This window comes from Electrophorus electricus, chromosome 20 (assembly GCF_013358815.1).
Source record: "Electrophorus electricus isolate fEleEle1 chromosome 20, fEleEle1.pri, whole genome shotgun sequence".
In the NCBI taxonomy this organism is placed as follows: domain Eukaryota; kingdom Metazoa; phylum Chordata; class Actinopteri; order Gymnotiformes; family Gymnotidae; genus Electrophorus; species Electrophorus electricus.
Genome location: NC_049554.1, coordinates 1470845 through 1497500, shown reverse-complemented (window position 1 = coordinate 1497500; position 26656 = coordinate 1470845). Strand labels below are relative to the sequence as shown.

Below are 26656 nucleotides of genomic sequence, written 5' to 3'. Positions count from 1 at the left end.
ATAGTAACAATATAGACAGTGGGGAGTAGAATAAATAGTGAAAGAGAAAAAAATAATAAAATGAAAAAATAAGCAATTAATGTTTAGTCCGTAGTCCGGCTTTCTAGAAGTCCTAGTCTGGTGCAGATGGTGTGTGTGTGTCCGAAACCCATCCCACACGCGAACATCCATCAAGGGCAACGGAGAAGTAGTTGGGTAGGTGTACCTCAGCAGAAAAAGAGAATAGATTATTAGGCATGTCCTGGTACGAGAGTGCATAAATTAGGGAACTATAATGTGCACGAAAAAAGAGGTGAAGTGACAGCATTATAACATCCCAGTTTACCATAACTCTCAATGACCATGGACCCCCAGGTCATACACCTTTTCCTAAGATGGGAATTAGTTATTAAAATACCTGACTGTGCAGATAGGTTCTCAGCCTAGCCTTAAATATTGAGACTGTCTTTGAGTCTCGAACATTTACAGGAAGTTTATTTCATAGTGTGGAGCTTTATCGGAAAAGGCTCTGCCCCCTGCGGTAGATTTTCTTATTCTTGGTACTAGTAAAGAGCCTGCACCTTTTGATCTAAGAAGACGTGGTGGATTGTGGATCGAAGTCTTCTCTAAGGTACTGTGGGGCAAGACCATTCAGTACTTTGAAGGTCATTAGAAGCATTTTATAATTGTAACGACTCTGCTGGTCTGAGTGCCGAAGGGCGTGGAGCAGGACACACAGACTCCCTCGATATAGTGAGACATTTATTGACATAACACATGAATAACGGTTGCACTCACACACAACATTAATGTCAGACATTACGTACACATTTAACTAAACACAGACTACAATAATGTTTTAACACGGACTACACACAAGTATTTACATACAACTGCAGACTCACAATGACCAACATAGTACACACACTATCAGAGATTTAAATAGACAAAAGACACAAGACATTAAACCCCGTACAGGTGCGTGCACTTACCAAGGGCGTGGTTACAAACAAGGTGAAACCCCCTGCACGCAGCAGGCCGTACCGCAGGGGGTGGGGGGAAGTGTCCCGTGATAATAATCAATATGACATTTTACTAGGAGCTAATGTAAAGTAGCTAAGATAGGCGTGATGTGATCAAATTTTCTAGTTCTAGTAAGAAGTCTGGCTGCTGCATTTTGAACTAGCTGGAACTTGTTTAGGCACTTAGTGGTACAGCCATATAGTAAGGCATTAAAGTAGTCCAATCTTGAAGTAATAAATGCATGGACTAGCTTTTCTGCATCATGTGAGGAGAGTATAAACCTAATCTAATGTTCCTGGGGTGGAAAAAGGCGGTCCTAGAAATATTATTTACATGAGCTTCGAACAAGAGACTGGGATCAATAATCACTTCAAGATCTTTAACTATTAGAGAAGATGTGATTGGGAGACCATTGAGGTTTATTGAGTAATTAGAGAGTGAGGACTACCTAGCTCTCTGTGGGCCTAATTGAAGCACCTCTGTTTTGTCAGGATCAAGTGAGCGAAAGTTCCTCAGCATCCAGTGTCTGACATCCTTTATGCATTTGTCAGTAATACTAAGCTGATATATGTCCTCTGGTTTGGCTGAGACATATAGCTGATTATCATCAGCGTAGCAGTGGAAACTAGCACAGTGTTTATGTAGAATGTCACCTAGAGGTAGTATATACATAAAGAAAAAAGCAGAGGCCCTAGAACAGATCCTTGTGTGACACAATAGCTAACCTTGGTGTATGCTGAGAAGTCTCCATTTACGTTAACAAACTGATAGTGACCAGCTAGATAAGATTTAAACCAGGAAAGGGCTATTCCCCTAATCCCAACAACATTTTCAAGTCTATCTAATAAAATGTTGTGATCTATAGTGTCAAATGCTGCACTCAGATCAAGCAATATAAGCAAGGGTCAGAAGCCAACAACAGGTCATTAACTACTTTAATCAGTGCTGTCTCTGTATTATGATGAGGCTGAAACCCTTACTGAAAGACTTCATGTATCTGGTTCTGATTCAGGTATAAGCTTAGGTGCTGAGCTACAGCTTTTTCTAAGACATTGGAAATAAATAGAAGGTTTGAGATCTGCCTGTAGTTTGACAGCTGACATGGGTCGAGGTTAGTTTTTTGATAAGTGGTGTGATTACTGCAAATTTGAATGATTTATGTATGGAGCCAATGTTCAAAGGAGTTTATTATGTTTAGTAAAGGTTAAATTACTTCAGGTAGGATTTCCTTAAGAAAGTGTGTGGGTAGTGGCTCTAATAAGCATGTGGAGGATTTTGAGTGCAAGATCAAATATAAGTTCAGGCACTTGGATAGGTATAAAAGTCTTTTTTGGCTTGGTTGTTTTGATCCCTAAGTAGCTGCCTGATGTCACGTTAATACTCAGAATGCTATCTCTAATGTGCTTAATTTTCTCATTAAAGAAATTCATGAACTTATTACTATGTATGATGTTGTATTCTGAGCATTCGTGTCAGCTTTATTCCTAGTTAGATGTGCAATTGTACTAAAAATAAATCTAGGATTATTGTTATTTTCTATTAGGGTGGAGAGATGAGCTGTTCAAGTGGTAATAAGTGACTTTCTGTACTTGAGAAGGTTCTCCTTCCATGCAAGCTGGAAGACTATAAGTTTAGTGTGGTGCCATTGACATTCTCTTTTAAATTTTAAATGTGATCATTATACCAAGGTACTAAGTTTTTGTCCCAAATGTTTTGTGGAGAAACATCACTGAGTGTGCAGCGGAATACTGACTCTAAACATTCAGTCATTTGATCAAGATCCGGGGGTTTGGAGGGTATCCTAATCACAAATGATAAGTCTGGGAAATTTGCAATAAATCTAGATGCAGTGGCTGATGTAATCGTGCATCTGGTGTGGTAGCAAGTCGAGGTTACAATATTGTGGCTCATATGTAATTCAAGTGAATTGAGGGAATGGTCTGAAATGGCATCAGACTGGGGTAGTATGACTATGTTCTCTATGTCTGCACCATATGTCAGTATTAAGTCAAGCGTATGTCAACCAGACTGTGTTGGTTCTCTTATACATTGGGTGAAACCAATTGATTCTAATATAGAACTACAGGCTAATCTCAGAGGGTCTTGGGCACTATCAAGGTGAATATTGAAATCACCAACAATAATGGCTCCTTCTTCTAGAGTGACTAGATTAGAGAGGAAAACTGCAAGTTCATTAATACGTTCTGAGTAGGGTCCTGGTGGCCTGTGGATGCCAATTAGTGGAAGAGGCTGGTTGGGTTTCTTATTACTGTCTACATCATTTATGCTAGTAAAAATAATTTCAAAGGATTCAAAATCATAACCAGCTTTCTGGTTTATGCTTAATTTGTCAGTATAAATACCTGCAATACTGCCTCCATGGCCAGTTAGATGAGGACGTGTACATAGCTGTAGCCAGAAAGATACCCTTCGTTTAAAGCTTTGTTCTCATTTGGCTTGATCCAGGTTTCTGTTAGACAAAGTACATTAAATCTATGATCTGTTAGGATTTCATTTATCATGAGCACTTTAGGAATCTAACATTTAGTAAACCCAGCTTTAGATAAAAGGTGCAGGCAGTGTTCTATGAATCAGTTACTTTAATACTAATTAGATTGTTAAGACATGTTTTTCTTAGTTTTCTGTATTTTTGCTTATCTTGTGGAATAGACAGTGTCAATATGATGAACCTCGGTTGACGTAATGTAGTGAACAGCAGATGATTGAGCACTTTCAACAGGCTTCTCAGCAGGTGCCTCACTGAGTGGGGCAAATCTGTTGGACACCCGAATGGGAGAAGTGTAGCGCTCCTGTGGGCGAGCAGAAGCCCGTCTATCTCGCCATAAAATCACCCATTCACCCCACTGCAAGGGCTGTAGTGCTGGACTTGAGGACATGTTAACTTTGCTTAAGGCATCCAGAACTGGTACTTCTGTTTCCTCAATAGGTCTAACACTTTCTAAGGTCTGGTTGCGGACCTCTGGAGCTAAAGTCTTCTCCATCAGACTAGCAATTAATGTACATTTCTCACAGATAAAACTATTGCTAATGATGGACGAAAAATAGCTATGTTGCACTCTGCCCACTGAAGAAGCGTGGAAGCGGCTATAATAGAAAAAGAAAAATGTTAACATTACTTCCGTTTTTGGGTAGTTCTTTGGTTGTAGTTTTTGATGATAGAGTAGTTGTCAATGCCTAGTGGAAGTTGCCGATTTCCAGGATGAAGATAAGTCCAAGGAAAAAATTGATAAAAAGTAAGAAAGCAGTAAGGGCTAGTATGCCTAAACAGTGGTGTTGGCACAAAACAGTTTTGAAAACAGGAAGCAGCATCACAGCAACTCAGAGGTGTTCTCTGCTGTAGGTACCTGAAACGCTTCAAGGTGATGAAGCCCAAAGTCCTTCGGAGCTGGTGCAGGCAGATCCTCAAGGGTCTTCACTTCCTGCACACACGGACCCCTCCCATCATACACCGGGACCTAAAGTGTGACAACATCTTCATAACAGGCCCCACAGGCTCTGTTAAGATTGGGGACCTTGGCCTGGCTACACTGAAGAGGGCCTCATTCGCTAAAAGCGTCATTGGTAATGACCAGCAGTTTTCAAAGAATTTTGCTCAAAGAATTCTTCTAATAAAACCCTCTAATTTATATTCTGCTACAGACTGTGTACACTACATAGAATAACACTTTCTAGGTGTCTTTATTTTCAAAAGCTTCTTATAATCTTCTGAAGTCTTGGATAGTCTTCACTAGTCCTGATATGGCAGGGCCTGTTTGTATTGTGTTGCCTGAGTGGCATGTGTGTCTGTGGTACCTGGCAGGCACTCCTGAATTCATGGCTCCAGAGATGTATGAGGAGCACTATGACGAGGCTGTGGACGTCTATGCCTTTGGCATGTGCATGCTGGAGATGGCCACATCCGAGTACCCATACTCCGAGTGCCAGAACGCTGCGCAGATCTACCGTAAAGTCACCAGTGTGAGTTGCCATGGCTATTATGCAATCTGACTCAGAACTATCTTTCAGCTGCGTTAGAGTTTTTAAAACTTTATGATATTTTTAGGGCTCAGACAGGTATTGATTTTGCATGTCAATATGATGAATCACTTTGAACTAGGACGACATCACTTTGCACATTTTTTTCTCTTCTCTGGAGTACAAGCAACATTACTGTACAGAGACAGAACAAGGCTTTTGTACTAGTTAAAAAACAAAAATAAACATCACTTTTTTGTCTCTTCTGTTCATTCCTTTAAATCTTTTCTTTTTTTTTGCAGAAATCACAATTAAAATGTTTTAGTGTTGTTTAGGTGTTTGCATGTGTAGGTATATAGACTTATTCTGATAAACTTCTTCTAAAAGAACAACACTTAAAATTGTATTTTAAACAATTGGAAATAAAGGTGCTTAATATAGATGAAACAGAATACAGAATTAACTACAACTGGGATTAGATCAGTTAGTCAGTAGTAGCTCAGTGGTTAAGGTACTTGACTTATAATTGGAAGGTTGATGGTTTAAGCCCCACCTTTGCCAAGTTACCACTGTTGGGCCCCTGTGCAAGGCCTTTAACCCTCAAGTTGTACTCAGTCATAATTGTAAGTAGCTTTGGGTAGAAGTGTTAGCGAAAAAGATATAAATGTAATCTTATTGAAATTAACAGGATGGGTAGAAACTAAAAGTGTAATTTTGTTTAATTGTAGACAATTTGTGGAAAGGTTTTATGGCCTATGTTAAAGATATTCACACTTGTTAAAATGTGTGTGGTGCGTTGAGCCCCACTGATACACACAGTGTTTCTGTTTGCTACATGTACAGGGAGTAAAGCCAGCCAGTTACAATAAGGTGATGGTGCCTGAGATTAAGGAAATCATAGGAGAGTGTATCCGCCATCGCTGGGAGGAGAGGTGAGATCACATCTCCACGGCTACTGCATCAGCATCAGTGCACTGACTGACTGACTGACTGATTGACTAGTTGATTGTTTTTTGATCAATTAACTTATTGGGAGAAAATAAACCATCTTAAAATGAAAGGGTAATATCATACCACTTCTTTTCCTCATGGTGGAGAAACATTAAGGTAAGAGAGAACTCTTCCTCTGAAAACTGAGGGTTGACCTGACACTGAGCACAAAGGCTAAATGATTACCACTCTTCATGTTGCACAATACATGCTGTCCTTCCACTCATGCACAGATTCTCATATGACTAATGCGCTTTACTACAACAGCTGTGCTCCACCAGAGTAATGTATCAAACATTAGAGCTGATATCACTGCTGCCCAGATGTATTCTATTCAGTTTATGACACTCCTGTTTTTATATATATAAATAAATTCAAGTCTGGCTTGAATCTGTTCTAAATACACGGACAGGCATTTAAATTTTTTTTAAAAAATATTCTCATTTTTAAAACATTTTGTAAAGCTGTTTGCCTTCCAAATGTATTCTTCTTCCATCACACCATTGTGCCACCTTTATCTAGATTGTCTGGAGGGACATACTGGTTTGTACTGTGGGAGTGGTGAGGAGTTTCACACTGTTTTGTCTCTGTAACAATGTGAAATGTTATTTTTCTGCGTATGCTCTTTTCCTCGAGGTTTTAACAACTGCATGTAGTGTGTTAAATCACACAAATCTGATTAGGTAAAGATGAGAAAAATCTATTTTGTGAACATAGCTTGAACCTGTATTCAAGTTGTAAATGTGTATGTGTGTGTGTGTGTGTGTGTGTGTGTGTTTGTATGTGCACGCATGTATCAGCTCTTCTTACCTGTTATCATGTGCTTAACTGTTTGTGATATCACACTGATGTTGCTCTAAAGCACTATTAGTTTACGGTTTCTTTTTAAGGAAACTTTAAGGAAAGGCTCAGATATACATCGGTTGCAGGAAAGAGTCACAGGCCCATGTGAACCCATCTTAGCAGCCCCTTTCTCTCTTCCTAGATACTCCATTAAGGATCTGCTGAATCATGCCTTCTTTGCGGAAGACACCGGAGTAAGGGTGGAACTCGCTGAGGAAGATGATGGTAAGAAGGCGTCGATCGCTCTCAGACTGTGGGTGGAGGACGCAAGGAAGCTGAAAGGGAAGTACAAGGACAGTGGCGCTATCGAGTTCACCTTTGACCTTGAGAGAGAGGTCCCAGAGGGAGTCGCCCAAGAAATGGTAATCATAGAGGAAACCATCACATTTTGAAAATATATGTACACTAAATATTTGAGCTTATATTTCATGTCTGGTAACAGACCTGTATTTCCCTCTTATTCTGGTTGTCTGGAGGTTCCTTTACTGAAAGGAAGAACAAAATATATCAGCAGGCTTTCCATATTTTACATGTCAAACTCTAAAAACAAAGGAAGACAGCAAGTTAAAAATTATTTAACAAGAATTGGATTCATTGATGAATCATCATGGAGAATGGTCACTGATCTCATTGTCAGAAAGTAGTGCAGTTGGAACTAATCTGTCCTAGGATACATAGATTGGGTGACACCCTGCCTTGTCTATGGAGGTCTAATGTTATTAATACAATTTAATTAACTGTAACATGAGTCTGAGCTTTGGATTGACTATTGGGACTTAATAATTATCAAAGTTAAAATTACACAGATACCGTGTAAGGCAGCCATGAACTAAATATATATATAAACAAGTTGTCATATACTCAGGTTGATTATTTTATTACAAACAACTACATACAGTTAAGGTCAAAATTATTAGCCCCTTTATGAAATTGAACAAATCCATTATCTTTTCTTAAGGAAATTACTGGTACAAAAGAGTTTATAGTATAATTAACTCAAAGACAATATCTCCACAAAGATATTTTATTGATGTACTAAATGGAAACAAGAAAAAACAAAAATGTCTAGCCTTCTGACAACTGGTAGTCAGTAGTGTAACTTTGATGACTCACAACTGTTACTGTAGTTCCTAACTAGATTGGCACATGTCTGTTAAGAGATCTTAGCCCATTCGTCAATGGCAAATTTTTCCAGATCATCAAAATTACATGGTTATTGAGCATGGACCTTAATCTTGAGCTCACACCAGATATTAACAATATGATTGAGATCTGGGCTTTGAGAGAGCCACTTTGATTTTGATGTCCTTCACAAGTTGGATCAAGTTGGATTGCGCTTATGGTCATTGTCTTGCTGAAAGACCCAACAATGTCCTAAAGCTAGATTGGCAGCAGATTTCTTCACATTATCAAAGCATACAAAATGTCAACATAATCTTCGTTCTTCATGACCCCAGCAAGGTTCTCTATGCCTGAAGCAGCAAAACCTCCCCACAGCATTATGTTCACTGTGCTTAACTGTGGAAATTGTGTTTTTAGGTTTGAAGACCTCTCTCCTCCTTCACTAAACAACAGCAACATCATCCATGTGCCTGAACATCACTAATTTAGTCTCATGAGACCAAAGTGTAGATTTCCAAAATTCACCCCCATGTTTCAAATGGTTACAGACAAATTTCAGTCTTGATTTAATGTGCCACTGTGTGAGCAATGTAGCTTTCTTTGGGTGAGGACCTCAAAGCCCACCATGGTGAAGAGCCCTACAATAGTCTTCCTATGAAACTTGAAAATCATCTTCACACAGATATGGGGGTTCTTGTTGGCATATCAGATTATTTTCCTCTCCAAAGTTTTTGATGTCTTGTGCTAGCGACCACACCCAGATTTGTTTCTAACAGCATGTGTCTTCTTGTACGTTGCAATGATTCAACATACAGCTGTTCTGGACATCACGAAATGCTTGGAAATGGCATAGCTATTGAAAATGTCATTACCATAGTATAACCGCCCCACTTAAGATGGGGATAAACTACCTTCAATCCGCAGTTCAGACTTGCTTGTTTTTTGATTCAATTATTAGATTACATTTATTTTGCTTTTTGATTAAATTACTTGTTACAAAGAATGTAAGAGTGGTGCCTCTCAATTTATCCTTTAAGTGTCAGTAGCCCTGTTCAATGAAGCCCATTTAATAGAGTTCAATGCTAACTGATAGCACCAGATGTGGTTCAGGTGCGGTTCAAGGCTAAATATTTAAAATTGCTACATTTTCTTGAAGAATTCACATGGGGACTAATAATTTTGACCACCCAAATTTTCATTACATTTTGTTATATATCAAACTTGAATATTTTTTTTAAAAATCTAAAAGGTAATAAATGGAGGCCTTTGCATTGATTGTAATGTTTTACTCTGTAAAGTTTTACAAATTGTGTTTACATTGGACAGATTTTTAGGGAATTGCTCTATAGCTCCTTATTTTTGGCTAATAGTTTTGACTTTAACAGTATAATAGTAAATTGATGCATTTCCAGTTCAAAGAGGAACCTCTATTTCAGAAAATGACACTTGTTTTAGCTGACTTCAAAAATGAAAAAAATGACTTGTATTTTATATTCCGAAGGTTGACTCTGGCTTCTTCTTGGAAAGTGATGTGAAGATTGTTAGTAAATCGATCCGGGACCGTGTGGCTCTGATAAAGTGGCGCAGGGAGAGGACAGTGTTCGGGAGTGAGGGTGAGATGGAAGAGAAGGGCGCTAGGACCCAGACGAATGCTGTGCCTCAGGATGCCCCTGCTGGGTTAGCACAGGGTAACCGAACTGAGCCCGAGGAGGCTGACAGTGTGCCCATGACTCTTCTCTCTAACACCCCCAGCAGTACTGCTACTACCACAACATGTGAGCAGCTGCAATTCCTGCATGTTACACATGGATAAAAAGAGCCAAGGTTTTTGTTCTGATTATTGTAAAATACAGAACTGATTTGCAATACAACAAAGCATTGAATTAATGTCATCTGAAGTATTTAATTGTGTGGTACCTGTTTTTCATAATTAACTATTGTTGTCAAGAAAACAATAAGCTTCACCCATTACCCACCTCCCACTGAATAAAATCAAAGTGCAATTTTTAAAAATCACACTGCAGTTGTGTACATCACTGCACTAAATGTTCTTAGACTTAGATTAGAATTTGCTTGTAAAATTAACAGTGCATACCAATTTTGATATATTGTAGTGGGTACAGAATTGTAACTGTGCCGGTAAATCGATGTGATGGACTGAATCAGTGTATTGTTACAGCTTTAATCGACAGACAATTGAGCCAAGGCTCACAGTTCCTTTTGGCCAACTTGCAAACTCACTGAACTCTTACGCAAACATAAACATTGGAAAATAATTTGACATTGGCTGCAGGGTGAGGTAGAAATCCGGACAGCCTTGGTGGAAATGATGGAGAGGGAGAGGGAGGCAGTCTTAAACAGGTCTAAGAATTTATGGCTAGCTGCAGAGTTTCACAGCACAAGTGAGTCAGCAGAATGACTTATCAGTGAACCTTTAAATGACCATGAAACAATCTCTCACCCACAGCTGTGTCTTCTGCAATTACAAATCTGCTTCCACTTTAACAGCTTTAATTATTGACTTTTACATAGAAAAGCATGTTTAGAGTTCCAGACTGCTGTGTGGTGCAGAGATCATCTGAGAGATATATTTCAAAAGCTTTCATTACAGTGAATATACCTTTAAACACAGATAAAAACAATCAGTTTTGAGGTCACAATACTTTGTGATGGGGAATGTGTAAACGTTTGCATTTGTTTTGCATTCACCTTATCTTTGCAGCAGACAGCATCACCAGCTCCGCAGTGATTACAGATGCTTTGAGCAACCAGCACAGCATTCCCTACCAGTCCCTGCCAGAGTCTATCTCCACTTCCCAGAGGCCCCTTAGCCCTCCAGCACAGCTCCTGGCTCATCTCACACCTCAGCTGCACCAGGGGGCCCAGCCACAGTCTACACCACAGCTGCACCAGGGGGCCCAGCCACAGCTTACACCTCAGCTGCATCAGGGGGTCCAGCCACAGCTTACACCTCAGCTGCATCAGGGGGCCCAGCCACAGCTTACACCTCAGCTGCATCAGGGGTCCCAGCCACAGCTTACACCTCAGCTGCATCAGGGGGCCCAGCCACAGCTTACACCTCAGCTGCATCAGGGGGCCCAGCCACAGCTTACACCTCAGCTGCATCAGGGGGCCCAGCAACAGCTTATACCCCAGCTGCACAAGGGAGCCCAGCCACAGCTTACACCTCAATTGCACCATGAGGCCCAAAAGCAGCTTGTTACTCAGCTACATCCGGGGGTCCAACATCAATCTGTAGTCCAGCATCAGCAAGAGACTCTGCAGCAGCCTGAACCTGCCCAGCTGCTTCGAGGGGCCCAGCAACAGCCAAGTACCCTGCTGCATCAGGAGGCCCAGCAACAACCTACTCTCCACTTGCATCATGGGGCCCAGCAGCAACAGCCTGCTGCCCAGTTTGTCCATGGGATCCAGCAAATGCCTGGTGTACAACCACAAGCAAGTGTTCTGATGCATCAGCACCAAGCAACTGCCCAGTTGCACCATGGGGCACAGCTGCACCAGGGAACTTATCAGCAGTCTTCTAAACTGATACACCAAGGATCCCTTCCACAGGCATCAGTCCAGCTGCATCAGAGCCTTTACCAGCAGTCTCCCCCAGTAAGACAACGTTGAAGTTCCCTTTTTATTGTAGTTACAACACCCTCAAAACCCCCAAACCTAAACCCCAAAATAAAACATAATAATCTTGCCTACTCTTAATTTATATCTTTTTTTCTTTTTTTTTAAGATTTGTGGGGTTTTTTTATTATTTTTTTAATTTTACATAGGAATCATGCATGTGTTCTTATTTTTTATCTGTGGCTGACTATTTAGCAACGCGGGAGTATTCCTTGTGAGTTCCAAGATTCTCTCTTGTCCCTCACAAAATTGATTGGTACCAGATATGGCAGTACCTCTGTCCTGTCCTATATTAAGTCTTAACGGAACATGCTTTCAGAACACTATAGTTTATATTAAATGTTTTTGCAAGAATATATTTCTAAAAGGCCACAAAAAGACTACAGAAAGTATAAAAAAGATAACAAAATGCAACTGATTCTCTGTTGCAAATTACTGAACAGAGCTATCTCCAGCAGCCTCTCCTGGTTTCTGTTTTAACTCACTTCATCAAGCTTGCTGTAGTTCATCCCTTTGTCTCCTCTCAAACTTTAGCTAATAATTCCCGTGGTCACATCAAAACACGCATTCCCAAAACAAGCAAATATGATTGCAGATGACACTAAATGATAACTATTGAGCCACCAAGCAAGATTTATGTAACATTAACTACTCACAATCTTTCATTTATTATTAGCCTTTTAGTTGATTTTGGGTTTAGCAGTCTTTAAGCAGTGTTCCCATTATTGTCAAATTCACAGTCAGTTTCTGTAAAAGTCTTTGTGTTTTTCAGCCCACTGCTACAGTGGTCAATTCTCAGACTATGTCTGCTCCAGCAACACCAGCTCCAACTACACTGTCAGCACAAGAGGTAAGATTCATACAGTCATTATGTAGCTTACAAAGGACCATCCGCTCAAAACAACAGTATAGCTTCATACTAAATGTTTGTGTGTGTAGCATCTGTGTATCCATGTAAGCTTGCTTTTGTTTTCATGGTGTAGTGGCTTAGTATTTTAATTTAGCTTCTTCTTCCTTCTTGTGTTTTTATTTCTCTCAGTTTCACCTCTATCTCCATCCTGCAGCTTTGCTGTCCCAGGTAGACCGTCTCAGACCTGTAGATCCACCCTCATCTTCCTGTCTCTAAGCTCTCAGTCATTGGCCTTTGGATCACCATTTTCAATGGGAATAATGCACTGATTTCAATGCTTAAAATATCTTAATAGACCATTTCATTTGAAATAAACTACATTTTCACATTGGTTAAGAAACACTTACTCCAAAAATGTTGCTAATGATAATTATTGAAAGCTAGCAGACGCATTTTCTCCCCACTGTTAACACTGTTACCATTTTTGGAAACAGAGTTCCAAAACTGTTTTGGGGAGCATTTTCAGAGAAAACCTCATGCGCACCTGGGCAACATGAGTGTGAAAGCAGTTTCACTGAGCTCCATCTCTTGCTTCTAGACCTTAGCAACTCTGCAGCCAGTTGTGGAGCCACCTTCAGATGTACAGCCCCATCCTCAGCACCTGCTCCAATCAGCATCCACTATGCTCAGCAGTACTCCTCTTTCTCAACCACAGCCAAGTGTTCATACCACACCCATTATCCAACCTCTTCAGATTTCCACTCAGGTATGTAAATTAAACAAAAACTCACGGTCATGTTTTCAGCCTAATGTATTCCTAAAATCCCAGATTTGGCATACCCTTGCGGGACGGATATCTGTTGAGCTCAGTCTTAGCTTATGCTGCTTTCACATTACGTGGCCTCCAAATTTGAAATAAAACATCTTTTATACTACGTGACCACAGTGTTCTGGAATTAATTGTAAAATCAAAATTCACAGAATGTCCTTACCAATTTACCACACCAAATTCCCAAACTACCACTGAATATCCTGAAAATTAGGAACTTGTAATGATGTGCCCTTATAGGCCACTTAGTGAAGAATCCAGTGGTTTCCTAATTCTGTTTATTTTTGTTTAATTTTTTTTCTTCCTCAGTTCCCTTCACCATACCCTGTTTTGCCCACAGTGGGCACTCCTACCGGAAGTGAGGCAAGGCCCATTTCCCCTATCCCATACTCCTCCCCGTACCCCAGCAGTGCCCCTCTTACACCCACACCCTACCACTCGACCGCCCCAATTCATGCCCTACTGCCTCTCGCCCCCACTCAGGCTGTGAGCACCATATCTGGAGCAGGTACACCCCAAACCCCTGTAGCTGCTCCTCTGGGCTTACCAGCCTCCATCCCACTCCTGGGAATGGCCCATCCCCCATCCCTTGCCCCGCTGCAACAGCAGCAGGGGTACTCTTCTGCCCCACCGCCAAAGCCCCAACCCACCCAGCCATCGCTAGCCTTCTGTCCTGCACTGTCACAGCCTCCATGCTTCGTTCAGCCGCCAAACCCTTGCGTCTCTGCTCCACCTGCACAGGTACATGCTGTTTCAGTCCATTGTTCTGCACAAGGACACAAACAATGATCTGTGCTGTTTCTGCCATTGTGCTGCTGCTAAGCAGGCCTGAACAAATCTTCATTTACAAAGTCCACTTTTGCACATGTTAATATAGTGATGTTTTAGAAAAACACACTACTTATGGACAGGTGGAGTCTACAGAAGGGCTTTATCAGAAGGGTGGCTTTAACTGTAGCAGTGTTGAGGTCAGGTCTGGGGAGGAGTGGTGCTCACTGATGGTGCTGCAGTGCATGTTAAGTAGTTCAGAGCCAAACTGTGACGTCTGTTGGAATGGAATGGAAAGGAATCAAATATCAGAGTAAAGCCCAACGTGCCATCCTCTTCCTCCCCAGGAGGACAGCCTGGTGCACACCCATGCCGAACTAACTCATGTCCAGTCTGCTCCACACAGAGAGGAACCTGAGCCTGCACTTTTTACTGTGCCCAGCAGTGGTAGGTGTTATAGTCTTAACTTTATATCACATTTAAAGTATTATGAGGGTAGTTTAATAGCTATTATATATGCAACTCAATGTGTGTACCTCAAATAATATAATTTGCCAATGTATTATGTAAGACATAATGAGTAAATGAATGTTGATGAATTAGAAGGTGTTGTGTTTGTTTTGGTATTATATCACCAGCTTCAAAATGTCTTTATTTGATATTACACTGTAATGAAATATCATCCAGCTGTTGCAGTCAGACCCCAGCAGATTGCCCCCGAGAGCCCTGCACTTTCTCTGCAGCCTGCTGGAGGCCAGATGGCAGCGGCTGTGGTTGAAAGTGGCGGTGGATCCAGCAGCAGCACTCATCAGTTCCCAGACACCACATCAGGATTCATTCACCCTCCATCTGAGCCCAGCCAGGAGGTAGACCCAACTCTGTTATAGTCGCACACTCAGAGAGGACGTATAATGTCAGAGCAGTCATGGCACAGTACAGCATTGACAGATCTGGAATATCATAACCATTATAGATGTGAACAATGCACTAAGGGAGCATTAATGTCAGTGCAGTCATGGGAAAGTAACATGGGCATTGTAATGCAGTCATAGACAAAATACACAAATCCGGTGCTTGGGTGAGAGTAGAACATGCTCCATTTGAATTTTACTTGAGTTATAGTAAAATCGTACGTAGTATTTTTGGTATAGCATAACTATTGGTGGGAGAAATTCAATTCAGTGTAATGTTGCAATATTTGTGGTTTAAAAATAGCAATGAGGCCAAAATAGCCATATTTCATTATTTAATTATGAATATTTTTAATGTACATTGAGCCCATTATTAGACTAATTATCAAAAGGCATATTTCCACAAAGGGTCATGTTATAATACTTTATAATAAAAATAATATTTTAAATGTTTTTTGTAGCATGTTCCATCTTCTACCTATTTTAACTGAAAAGAGTTGTCAGAAGTTGTCTGTGTGCAGTTGAAAGTCCACTGGGGAAATATGAAGGATTTAATGTGCTTTAACAGTGTCCAAAATCATACTTCATCATGATATCAAATGAAGCGTGGAAAATAATACCCCTAACTAGTTTACTCAATTTAGACATAGACAGTTGTTTTTGCACCTTTGTTCCCTTTTCCCCTAATTTATGGGGATAATTGGCAGCTAGTATTATGTACCATGATTCTGGGCATGACTCCTATTCATATCTGCTGTTGTTAGCTTGTTAACAAGAGGTTACATTCCTCTGGCTAGCTAACCAGAGTTGTGCCTTACATTAGTATGTTTTTCATTTGATTGTGAAGTCTTAAAGGAGGAAATCCTGCAATGTTGAGGTAATCATAGTAGGTATTTGAAAACGAAGGAATCCTTCTGTCCATAAATGTACAAAAATACTTCAGGTAGGCTAACTGGTGACATGATGAAGGTAACAGATTTACCTTACCAGAGTTTTTTGTGACTGATCTCGTTACATTTGTTTTACAGGAACCAGTCCCCATGCCACTTCCCAGCTATACTTGTGACAGGTAAACTGCACATGAATTTTGCTCTTATGTCATATGACATATTTTGACATATTATGCCATATTTTGCATAATATATGAATGCATGTGCTTCTGGTGTACCTTAGAGAAGTTGATGTCTTCTTGTGGGTTGTCCAGTTTGAATTCCGACGCGGCCTCGGGTAAAGAGATGAGTGACGGCTATGACAGCACCGTGAGCGGAGGGAAAGGTGATGGCAAGACCAGGAAACACCACCGCAAGTCTGCCCGCATGCGCTCGCGCCAGGAGAAGGCCAGCAGACCCAAACTTAGCATGCTCAATGTGAGTTTTCCGCCCTTTCACCCTCTGTTTTTTTTAAAATGAGCACTCCATAAACCCCATAAATGCCCTTGTTTCTCTCTGTCCGTCTGACCGTCTCTTCCTTTCATGTCATTAGGTTTGTGATACAGGCGATAAAATGGTAGAATGCCAGCTAGAAACCCATAATCATAAAATGGTGACCTTCAAATTTGATCTGGATGGAGATGCCCCTGAAGAAATAGCCATTTACATGGTGAGGGCATTGTTTCAAATTACTGCACATCCAAGAGATTCATAATATGACAATAAATATAAAACTGATCTTTATACCAGTGCATCACTGAATCGTGTGCACTTAGGTGGAGAATGGCTTCATTTTGCCCATAGAGAAGGAGATCTTCATCGACCAGCTAAAGGACATTGTGGACAAGGCTGAGGACATGCTGAACGAGGAGGTAGAGGGGGAGAGACCAGCTGCCTCTCCACTTCAGGGCCACCCTCTCAGCAGGGCTGGGGATGAGGTGTGGGAAAATATGATATGGATTTCTTTGAAATCAAGACCTTGGCAGTGGGAGGAGATGTGCTTTAGGGTTACTAAGGATTATATCTTTTATTGCTTGTGCTGTGTTTTCCAGGGTGGGAAAGGGCAGAAAGAAGGAGTATCTCAGCCTGTCTATCAGCAAAATGGTAAACTCTCAAACTCTCACTAGGAATGGAATGGAGCTCAATACAAATTACTAAAATGTTACAACCACAATGTATACATACATACATAAACCCTAACCCTGACCCTGACCCTGACCCTGATCCTGACCCTAACCCTAACCCTAACCTAACCCTGACCCTGACCCTAACCCTGACCCTGACCCTAACCCTAACCCTAACCCTAATCCTAACCCTGACATTGACCCTAACCCTGACCCTAACCCTAACCCTAACCCTGACCCTGATCCTGACCCTGACCCTAACCCGAACCCTAACCTAACCTAACCTAACCTGACCCTAACCCTAAACCTAATCCTAATCCTAACCCTGACCCTAACCCTAACCCTGACCTTGACCCTGACCCTGACCCTGACCCTAACCCTAACCCTAACCTAACCCTGACCCTGACCCTAACCCTAACCCTAACCCTAAACCTAATCCTAACCCTGACCCTAACCCTAACCCTGACCTTGACCCTAACCCTAACCCTGACCCTGACCCTAACCCTAAACCTAATCCTAACCCTGACCCTAACCCTAACCCTGACCTTGACCCTAACCCTGACCCTAACCCTAATCCTAACCCTGACATTGACCCTAACCCTGACCCTAACCCTAACCCTAACCCTAATCCTAACCCTGACCCTGACCCTAACCCTAACCACAATGTATACATACATACATAACAGCAACAGCTTAGTTCCAGACTCAGGACTTCAACAGAGTGATTTAGACAGAAAACTGAACTCTGAGAAGAATGTCCTTGCCTGACTTTTCCCCCCACAGTGCTCCATACTGGTAAGAGGTGGTTCATTATTTGCCCTGTGGATGAACCTCCTGTAGCAAGTGAGGAGGCATCCTCAGAAGGAGCTACAGCTACAAAGATACCCTCAACCAGCACATTGACTGAAGGTGTTGCTGCTGCTCAGCCTGACATTGCCTCAATACAGCCACTAGAGGGCAGCACAGCATCTGGTTCTGTTTCTATAGGTAATGGCTGGTTTATTTTGTCAGTAGTAACATTCTCAAAGATGCAAATATACTCTTTATTTAGGTCGCATTTCACATATTTTTTATTTTACTTAAGCATTGGTTTACTGAGTACTAATAGTTACGTTTCAGCTGGTAATGATCTCCTGAATGGATTTAACAGATTGTTTATCCCGTATATTCGCTTTATTGTAATTCAGACTCAGAAGGCTATGCCACAGCGCCCCCATCTGGCGATAGCGATGCTCATGGATTTTGCAGCCCACTCTCTCTGATCACCACAGACCCCTTATCCTTGGCTGTGTTCTCTCCGGTGCCGCTGGTTCCCCTGCCTGCCAGCCTGAAAGCGCAGAATGCCTCCCATCCAGAAGATGGCAGCACCTTGACTTCAGTCCAGTTCCGAGTGCAGCACGCACAGCCTGGCACAGCCCTGCGCAGCTCTCTGTCCATGGATGAGGCCCAGAATGGAAAACTCAGCTCGCTTTCGACGGTCCCTGCGGCCCAGCCGGTGGCGGAGCTCGTCTGTGGTGCACCTGTTTCGGACACCGTTCCCTGCTGCCCACTAGTCATGCCACTAGTGCTGGATGTGAGCACAGGTGCCACACGTTCCTCACCGCTCACTCCCCCGCTCCCACAGGATGGCCTGTCCGCGCGTGAGCAGTTGCAGTCTGTCTCGGCTGCCCACGGAGAACGTGCCCAGCACCCCGTTGTGCGGCAGCAGCCTTTTGCCACTATGGGTGGTGCCAAGGCCCCATCGCTGCCCCAAAGTCCTGCCCCCTCACAACACCACCTTGCCCCCAATGAATCGGATGGTGAGGGGCGGGGCCGGGTAGGGTTTGTGGACAGCACAATAAAGACGCTAGATGAAAAGCTGAGGAACCTGCTGTATCAGGAATACGTGCCCATGTACCCATCAGGTACCATGGCTGAGACACCTGGCTCGGGGACGGAGTACATCCATTCTCCGCCAGGACCAGAGTGTGCGACAGCAGGGTCAGGGACCAGCACCCCCAGCCTCGTTGGAGAGGGCCGGATGAGGGCAGGGGAGCAGCTGGTAAATTTACTGCATTATCCAGGGTTTGATTTTCCCCATATCCCTGTTACAAAACATTGAGGGAGTAATTGTAGACACCTTCCCATAGCATTTCCAGGTTTAGGGGATTCTACAACTAATGTGAATTTCCAAAATATTTTTATGAGGGAATTGAAAAACTCTGGGAGTTGTGGTCTTTTGAACACTGTCCCTGTCTCTTCATAGCCACAGATCCCTGAGAGAGTGGACAGTCTGAGCACGCTCAGTGACTCCGCAGTTGGTGGTATAACAAAACCTTTTGCTGATTGTACTGTGTATTCTACAGTCACACAGAGGTTTATCCTTCAGACAAAACAAGGAACAGAATATAAATATGTAAAATTGAATATAAATATGACACCTATTATAAATATTTTTAATATGTAGAAATAACCTTTATTATGCATTATATGATGCTCATAGTAACCAAAAGTAATTCTCTCTGTAGTCACGGTGTCAAAGAAAAATGTTATGTCCCACTCTACCTCCTGCTCGGGCTCCAGGAGTCGCTTTAAGGTACCTGCTTCTTCTAAATCCTCAAAGTCCAGTGTCACCCTGCTTACTATACAAATATTATTTAAAAAAAAAAACAATGAATAGTTCACATGGCAAAGCGTTTTGTGTATCATAGATTTAATAAAATATGAAAAAACCCTATTTAACTTTTACTTACATTTGCAGAATTTTCTCTGCTGTGAATTCATTTAGGCACAGCCCATTTAATTAAGTTGGATAAATGGTGAAAATACTTGTTGTCATGCAATATTAGTCCCAGCACCCTCGTGTGATTTGCTGTCTAACTTTTTTTAAAATCTGTTTGTTTCCCTAAATTACACTTTATGCCAATAACTGAAAAATCAGATGATTCCTGGCCCTCCTGACATTCTGTCTGAACAACAAAGGAAGCAGCGAAGCTGGAGCAGCACAGCCTCTCCGGCACACCCCAGTGCCTTCTTTGGGGAGCACAGTGCTGGTTTAGAGTCGTCCATGCCAGCCAGCGCCATTGGCCGCTTCTCAGTGACGAGCACGGAGGATGAGGTCACGCGCAGTAAAAACAGCAGCAGGTATTCCGCCCCGCCCGATTTCTACTTGGATGCCCCGCCGTCTCTGATGAAGCAGGGTTCGCTGCCACGGGCACAAACCTCGGCCCCGGCGGACGTTCCTACCCGCCTCATGTCCTCTGACTCCGGGGCGGAGAGCAGCCCAGCCAAAATGCTTGCCTCCACCCCGTCTCGGCAAGGACGCTCAGAGCGGAGAGGAAGTGACCTCATGAAGAGGGCGGTGGCTTTCCTGAGGCGCACGGGCCGCAGCAGCAGCGTGCAGAGCTCTGACTCCCCAAGCAGGCAGGGCGGGATGTACTGCTCCTACATGAGCAGTGACAACGACTCAGAGATGGAGGAGTCAGACATAAAGAAAGAGCTACAGAGGCTGAGGGAGAAGTGAGTTCTGAGCTTGTGGGTGCATGAGAGTTCATGTGAAATAAAAAAGGAGTGTGTGTGTGTGTGTGTGTGTGTGTGTGTGTGTGTGTGTGTGTGTGTGTGTGGCTAATACAGGAGTTTTAAGTTCCATTGGACCTGTGCACTATATATATTTTATATTCACCTGATTTAAGCCAGCTAGCTAATTCTCAAGCCCTTCTTGAACTCAAACAAGTATGTTAAAGTCAATAAAATCAGAGCTGATCTGTGCTAACGTTCTCCAGTATCGAGTCGGGGCTGTATCCTAACACCTCTTATTCTCCTGTAGACATATGCAGGAGATTTCAGAGCTGCAGGCTCACCAGCGTGGGGAGATCGAGCTGCTCTATTTACGGCTTGGTAAGCCACCCCCGCCTGGCCTCAGCCTCACCTCCACGGTGCCCCCTGCTGGACGCAGACGCAAAGCCAGCAAGCACAAACTCAGGGCTGGTAAATTGCTCAGTCCCCTTGTCCAGCAGTTGAGAAGCGTCTCGAAAACAAGTGACAGCGGCAAAGTCAATGATGCTGCAAAGTACAGTGAGTCAGATGCTTTGATCTCAAGGAATATTAGCGTAATGTCTTAAATGTATTTCAAGATAATCTAAATGCATATAGTGTCATGGCTATGCATTATATATACAATAAATGACCCTGTCACTTACTTGAAAACTGCATGCATGTTCTCTGTCTGAGTGGTTTACAAATTAGGATTCTGGATGAAAAATAAGACATTTGGTTTTTTTCCCTTGTTTTCTCCACCAGGTGAGCCTGCTCTGAGTTTAAACGGGTCTCCAGTCAGGGCCTCAGAGCTGCCCGAGAGCAGAGCTCGTGCAGGAACGGCCACTCTCCCCAGCTCAATCTCACACCCTGTCCAGACCCAGCAGCCTTGCTCCCTCAAGGGCTCCGTGTCCTCCGACAACATCTACGCGAGACTGCAGACTGCAGACAGACCAGGAGCTTACAGCCAGCCAGGACACAGTGAGCATGCAGCGCGAACATTTAAGATCACAGTTAAGATTAGGAATTAAGACTGCTATGCTTTTGCAAAGTCAGCTCAAAAAACAAAACCCCAAACCTTTACTTTTTTAGAAAATAAATATAAAAACTGCAATCTATTTTTCTAATATGTGCTTATGCTTATTTTTTTGGCTACTGCATAGGAGCAGAAAATGGACCGCACGGATGTTCTGGTGTATATTAACGAGGTTTCTCTGACTACTGTCAGCTTCCTGTATCACATGTGGATCACTCTATATGGTCCTGGTGCAGCTGGAACAGAGCCGAGGACTCTAGTGGGAACTCCTGGTCTCATGGTGCCTTTTGTTTTTGTCTTCTTTTCCCTCTCATCCGCTCTTCTTTTCCTTCTCATCCGCTCTTCTTTTCCCTCTCATCCGCTCTTCTTTTCCCTCTCATCCGCTCTCCGGCACACAGGTTGGCCTCCTGCCTGTCCCCCAGCAGCTGAGACGAGGACCTATAAGACTAGCAGTAAACCACGTGCTAGATTCCTCAACGGACCAGTTTCTCTCTCCATCTGTTTGTATCTCTTTCCTATCCCACTCCAACAACCCCTTGATTGATTGGCATCCCTACCTGCATCTCTTTCTTTTTTCACACGGGTGTCCTCCTTTTTACTTCGGTCTACTTTTTCAGTGCTTGTTTTGTTATTCCTTCCCTTTATACTCAGAATTAAAGAATAATGGGGTTGTATCTGATTCAAGTTCACTTGTGGTTGGCTTCAAAGTGCCAGTGTTTTTATTGGGTTTTTGATGTGTACCAGAGTTCTTAATTCCCAGTTGGTAGTGATTTCTAAGGAGTTGAACAGAGTGGAGCTAATGTTCTGCTGACTTTAATTCACTCCTATGTGAATAGCCTTAGTCTGAACAATGTAACTATTCATCCCATAATTGTTCATCCTCTTTTCTGTTTGTGTTAAATATTTTTAATCAGTATGAATATTTTTTTATATTACATTCCCAGAGTGTTTTCTCATATTCATTTCATTGAAATTACACAGTTCAATGGTACGTTGGCTATAACCTACTGTACTTGCTAGGATGCATTCTGTGACAAAGCACTTTTGTAAGTCGCTCTGGATAAGAGCATCTGCCAAATGCCATAGATGTTCTGAAGACACTTTGAAAAACCTTATTCAAGACTTCTCAAACACATACCTCAAACCTAAATTCAAGACTTAATTCAATCCTAAACTTCAATTCTAGACTTCACGCAAACCCAAACTTCAAACCTAAATTCAACACATCACTCAAACCCAAACTGTAGAGCTGGATCAGTCTAGATCAGATAAAACAGTCTAGATCAAATTTAAAAATGTTATGTTTTATATCTAGTTATATCTATTTTATGTTTTATAGTAGTTCTGAACCATTAATGGTGAATTTTGTTCTCTAGGGTCAACACTGAAACGCATCTGTCTGGGGAAAGAGCGCAGCAACAGTAACTATCCTTTTGCTTTCACAATTGCTTTTCTTAAATATAGCGGTAAAGTATCTTTTTTACAGACCCTTTTACTTGCTGCACTTTATTGTGTTGTGATTTTGAATGGATAAAATTGCCATTTTTATCCATAGATTTACAATTAATCACCCATAATGACAAAGTGAAAACATGTTTTTCAAGAGTTTCTACATTTTATTATATATGAAAAATAAATGAAATCTCTTAATCACAAAACTATTCAGCTGCAGGTTTTAAGGGAGTAACTGCAGTGTATTGTGGTTAAAGATAGTAGTAGTAAAAACTGCAGCATAGCACACAATTCCAAAGAAACAAGATGTTTCAGAGGTCCGTTATGAGAAGCAAAATGCTTCTGAAGTTCTAGGACTTCAGCAGTGGTTAGATTTTTTTTGAGGAGTGAGTTTCTTTGAAATTTGAGATACTAGAATTTTCTCTGTGATTAGAATAGTCACTATCAGAGCACCTCTGGTCACTATTAGATCATGAACAGAAGTCCTGGTTATATGATCACCATTGCTGGGCATTGTCACACATCTTAGTCACACTAATATCTGATTTCTCAGGGTCTCCTCCAGGTGCATCAAATCAACCCCAGATGCCACCTGGCTCAACGCCACCTCCCCACCACTCAGTTGTGGGCCTGGCTCAGGCACAGACTAACAACAGCAACAATAAATCTGACCTGTTCCCTGTGGAGCTGCAGAGCCTGGTGGGGGTATGGGTTCAGGAAGCGTGGAGCCCCACACGTTCTCGCTCACTCCACCTGAATTGTCAGTATATTGCCAGAACCAGGAGCCAGAGCACTGCAGGGGTGAGGAACATAGCTCTACATATAAGTGCTACCATGGCTACTAAATAATGAATGCCTACAGGTGCCAGTCATTAATGTTCAGATTAAATTCTGGGGTCTTCATTGTTAGTCATGGTAGGTTTTTAAGCAGTCATTCCCGGAATTCTGAACTATTTCACTGGACACAAGCTTATTACATACACCTGTCTCATATTGTCTCCATTAGTCTCACCTATAAATCTCCCCCTCCTCTACCTTTCACTGCTAGGAATTGTTAGTTTCACTGAACAGTTTCCTCATTGCTTTTAGATTACTTACTCTATGATTTTGGGATTGCCATTTTTGGATTTGTCTGCTCTAGTTTTTTTTTCTTTCTGTTGCTATAATTATCCATACAATTGCTAATTTTACTATGTGAAACACCAAAACAGCCATATCTTTTCCTGCACTTCACTCATCACCTTGGTTTTCTCTAGATACTCCCAAAATCTGCAGCTGTAACAGCAGTTTCCCAGCTGCCCCTCTCCTGGCCCAGGATCCATTCCCACACCTGCCCTCTGACAGCTGACCCCTTGCCTGGTTTCCATGATGGACCCCCGGTGCATGGCTACCCTTTCAGAGAGGCTCTGGGGTCACCCCTCTACATCACCCACTGGCCTGAATTACCCACACCCGTCGGGCAGGGAGTGTTGTCATTTCCCACCTGGAAAACATCACCTCCTCCACACCACTTGCACAACAGGACCCTGTAGCTTCTACACCTGATGGATGTTCCCACTGTAGCCTACAGCTGAATTTCTCCACAGTATCCTTAAAGCGCTGTTTGACATGATAGTGTGTACAGCCCATTAATGTACTCTGTTATCTGAATCTCCTATAGGCATGCACTGTATAACTAATACTGTATATGTAACTGACCCAACAAATTATGTAAATATAGATGTATCCTTTACACCAGATCATTTATCTACATTTAGCATGTATATTTTAAGGCTCTGTTTTTGAAATTTGTCCATATTTAGGTGTACAGTGTTTTGTTTTTGTTTTGTTTTTTTATCAGTTTAAGCCTACTTGTGTGCATAACCTGCCAGTGGTAACAACATGAACTATGAACATTTATAAACTTATCTTTATGTAATTACACTCTTTATTATGATCACACATTACTGTACAGTCATTCACTGTATATAAGTGTATATAAGACAATCATATTGACATGTCACTCAGCTCCTAATTTCAAATTAATTAAAATAATTGCAATGAATATGTAAATAGTATTGTAATACAGAATCATTTCATATGTAAACAAGCCAATGAGAGATTCAGCATGTAGCCACAGTCACAACCATCAATGTAAAATCTCAATTTTGTCCTGGCTCATTAATGCTTCATGTATTCTGGACTGAGACATGGCTGGAAATGTAGCATCCTTATAATGCCCCAAGGAAACATGGACAAATCCTGAAAGAGTTTTCAAGAGTGCCTTGAACAGTAGGTTTGGACGCTCTATGTGAACAGCAATACCATTTCACTGAGAAAACCTTATTTTCAGAAATGTTTGAGAAATGTATTTGTAATAGGAGTCTGGAAACACAAAGGACAATCTTGCTGTTTTCTTGTGTACTCAACTGAGTACACAAGACATTATGTGAGTAGTTGGTCAAGATCATTTTAAAGGATCTATATTTACATTGTAAATAACAAATTGTTTTGGACCCATGACTGTTTTTGACAGCGCAGTTAATGTTAAATTTGTCAATCTGGCATCGTCAGCCGGATAGTTAGTAGCTGTGACAGAGGAATCCAAACAATCCAGTGTACATGTAAATTCATATGCCTGTGTTTCTCAATCCTAGTTCTGGGCTTTGCTGTCTAGCCTGCTACTGCACAGCCATCTCATGAACGGCTCGTTAATTATCTTATGATTCAGGTGCAGAGAAGCAGAAATGCACGCACAGCAGGTATAGGAGGAATCGAGAAACTGGACTGGCAAGCAGGGCTAGAACGCTATATGTGTACTGAGGTGGAAGCACACAGACATAGTGAATAGTGCTCTGGGCAAAAGAGAGCGGCCCTCTCTACCTACACACAGTTTGCATTACAACTTAAGTCTGCTACAGCATATGTAACATTTCATAAAATATAATGTGTTTGTGTGTGTTTTCTAGTTACAAAAGACTTTACAGTCATCCATGTATTTGAAAATGCTTTGTATCCACCTTCTACCCACCCCAGTGAGATCAGGGTTATGTAAGACTGCCTTACTCCACAGACATAGGTTGAAAACATTATTATTCAATAACATGACAAATAAGGATTCTTCTTAGAAGTTAAAAAGGTGTATAATTGTGCAATGTACAGTTGCAGGGCTATTTTAATTAACTTTAAGGTAGAAGAGTGCTTTTGGTAAGCTTTTCTGCTGTTGTAACCTAGCTATGCAGATGCTCCCACATGCATTTCCTGCCCTTAGATTCTTTGCTCTTATACGCTTGTACTAAAATACCTATGCTTATCCTGCAGGCTGCTCTTCATGTATTTGCAGACTAAGATGAAGTCTGGATACTGTAATCCCATAAGCACAGACATTAAATCTTTATTGCTTATCTGTGTTGTTTGGGGGAGGATATTTTATTTTTTTGGCAAGTGACTTTTTTGGTGTTCATGGGCTTTTTACATTTTGGATAATGCAGCAACACATTATGCAAACAAGTAAGGGCAGGAATTATAAAGATAAAAAGATAAGCAAAACATATAAACACATATACCAGGGGTCTGGGCAAAACTATCAATCAATATTTGCTATCAGTCTGCTATCAATATCAATATCAATATTTGCTATCAATGTCATTGTACACATTCAGCAATTTAAGTGCCAATTTGTTATAAGAGAAAT

The 26656-nt window shown here is 41.8% G+C and overlaps 1 protein-coding gene across 6 annotated transcripts in view; it reads left to right on the top strand.

Annotated features, from left to right (window-relative positions):
* The window catches only part of wnk2 (WNK lysine deficient protein kinase 2), a 42624-nt gene extending 16258 nt beyond the window's left edge, over positions 1 to 26366 (top strand). The window contains exons 3-30 of one of the 6 annotated variants that reach the window (XM_035520430.1): positions 4364 to 4584; positions 4823 to 4980; positions 5821 to 5909; positions 6953 to 7172; positions 9434 to 9707; positions 10658 to 11550; positions 12344 to 12421; positions 12611 to 12649; positions 13020 to 13187; positions 13560 to 13991; positions 14366 to 14465; positions 14706 to 14884; positions 15958 to 15998; positions 16134 to 16296; positions 16412 to 16528; positions 16635 to 16796; positions 16911 to 16962; positions 17766 to 17969; positions 18170 to 19023; positions 19228 to 19285; positions 19490 to 19557; positions 19903 to 20480; positions 20788 to 21035; positions 21261 to 21476; positions 21930 to 22031; positions 22908 to 22952; positions 23537 to 23784; positions 24240 to 26366. In XM_035520430.1, the coding sequence (XP_035376323.1) occupies positions 4364 to 4584; positions 4823 to 4980; positions 5821 to 5909; positions 6953 to 7172; positions 9434 to 9707; positions 10658 to 11550; positions 12344 to 12421; positions 12611 to 12649; positions 13020 to 13187; positions 13560 to 13991; positions 14366 to 14465; positions 14706 to 14884; positions 15958 to 15998; positions 16134 to 16296; positions 16412 to 16528; positions 16635 to 16796; positions 16911 to 16962; positions 17766 to 17969; positions 18170 to 19023; positions 19228 to 19285; positions 19490 to 19557; positions 19903 to 20480; positions 20788 to 21035; positions 21261 to 21476; positions 21930 to 22031; positions 22908 to 22952; positions 23537 to 23784; positions 24240 to 24515 (6283 nt within the window). In that variant the 3' untranslated portion in view covers positions 24516 to 26366. Of the gene's footprint in view, positions 1 to 4363; positions 4585 to 4822; positions 4981 to 5820; positions 5910 to 6952; positions 7173 to 9433; positions 9708 to 10654; positions 11551 to 12343; positions 12422 to 12610; positions 12650 to 13019; positions 13188 to 13559; positions 13992 to 14365; positions 14466 to 14705; positions 14885 to 15957; positions 15999 to 16133; positions 16297 to 16411; positions 16529 to 16634; positions 16797 to 16910; positions 16963 to 17765; positions 17970 to 18169; positions 19024 to 19227; positions 19286 to 19489; positions 19558 to 19902; positions 20481 to 20787; positions 21036 to 21260; positions 21477 to 21658; positions 21798 to 21929; positions 22032 to 22907; positions 22953 to 23536; positions 23785 to 24239 lie in introns of those variants that run through there. The other 5 variants (XM_035520432.1, XM_035520429.1, XM_035520431.1 and 2 more) reach the window with 5 other exon arrangements.
* The last annotated feature ends 290 nt before the right edge of the window (positions 26367 to 26656 follow it).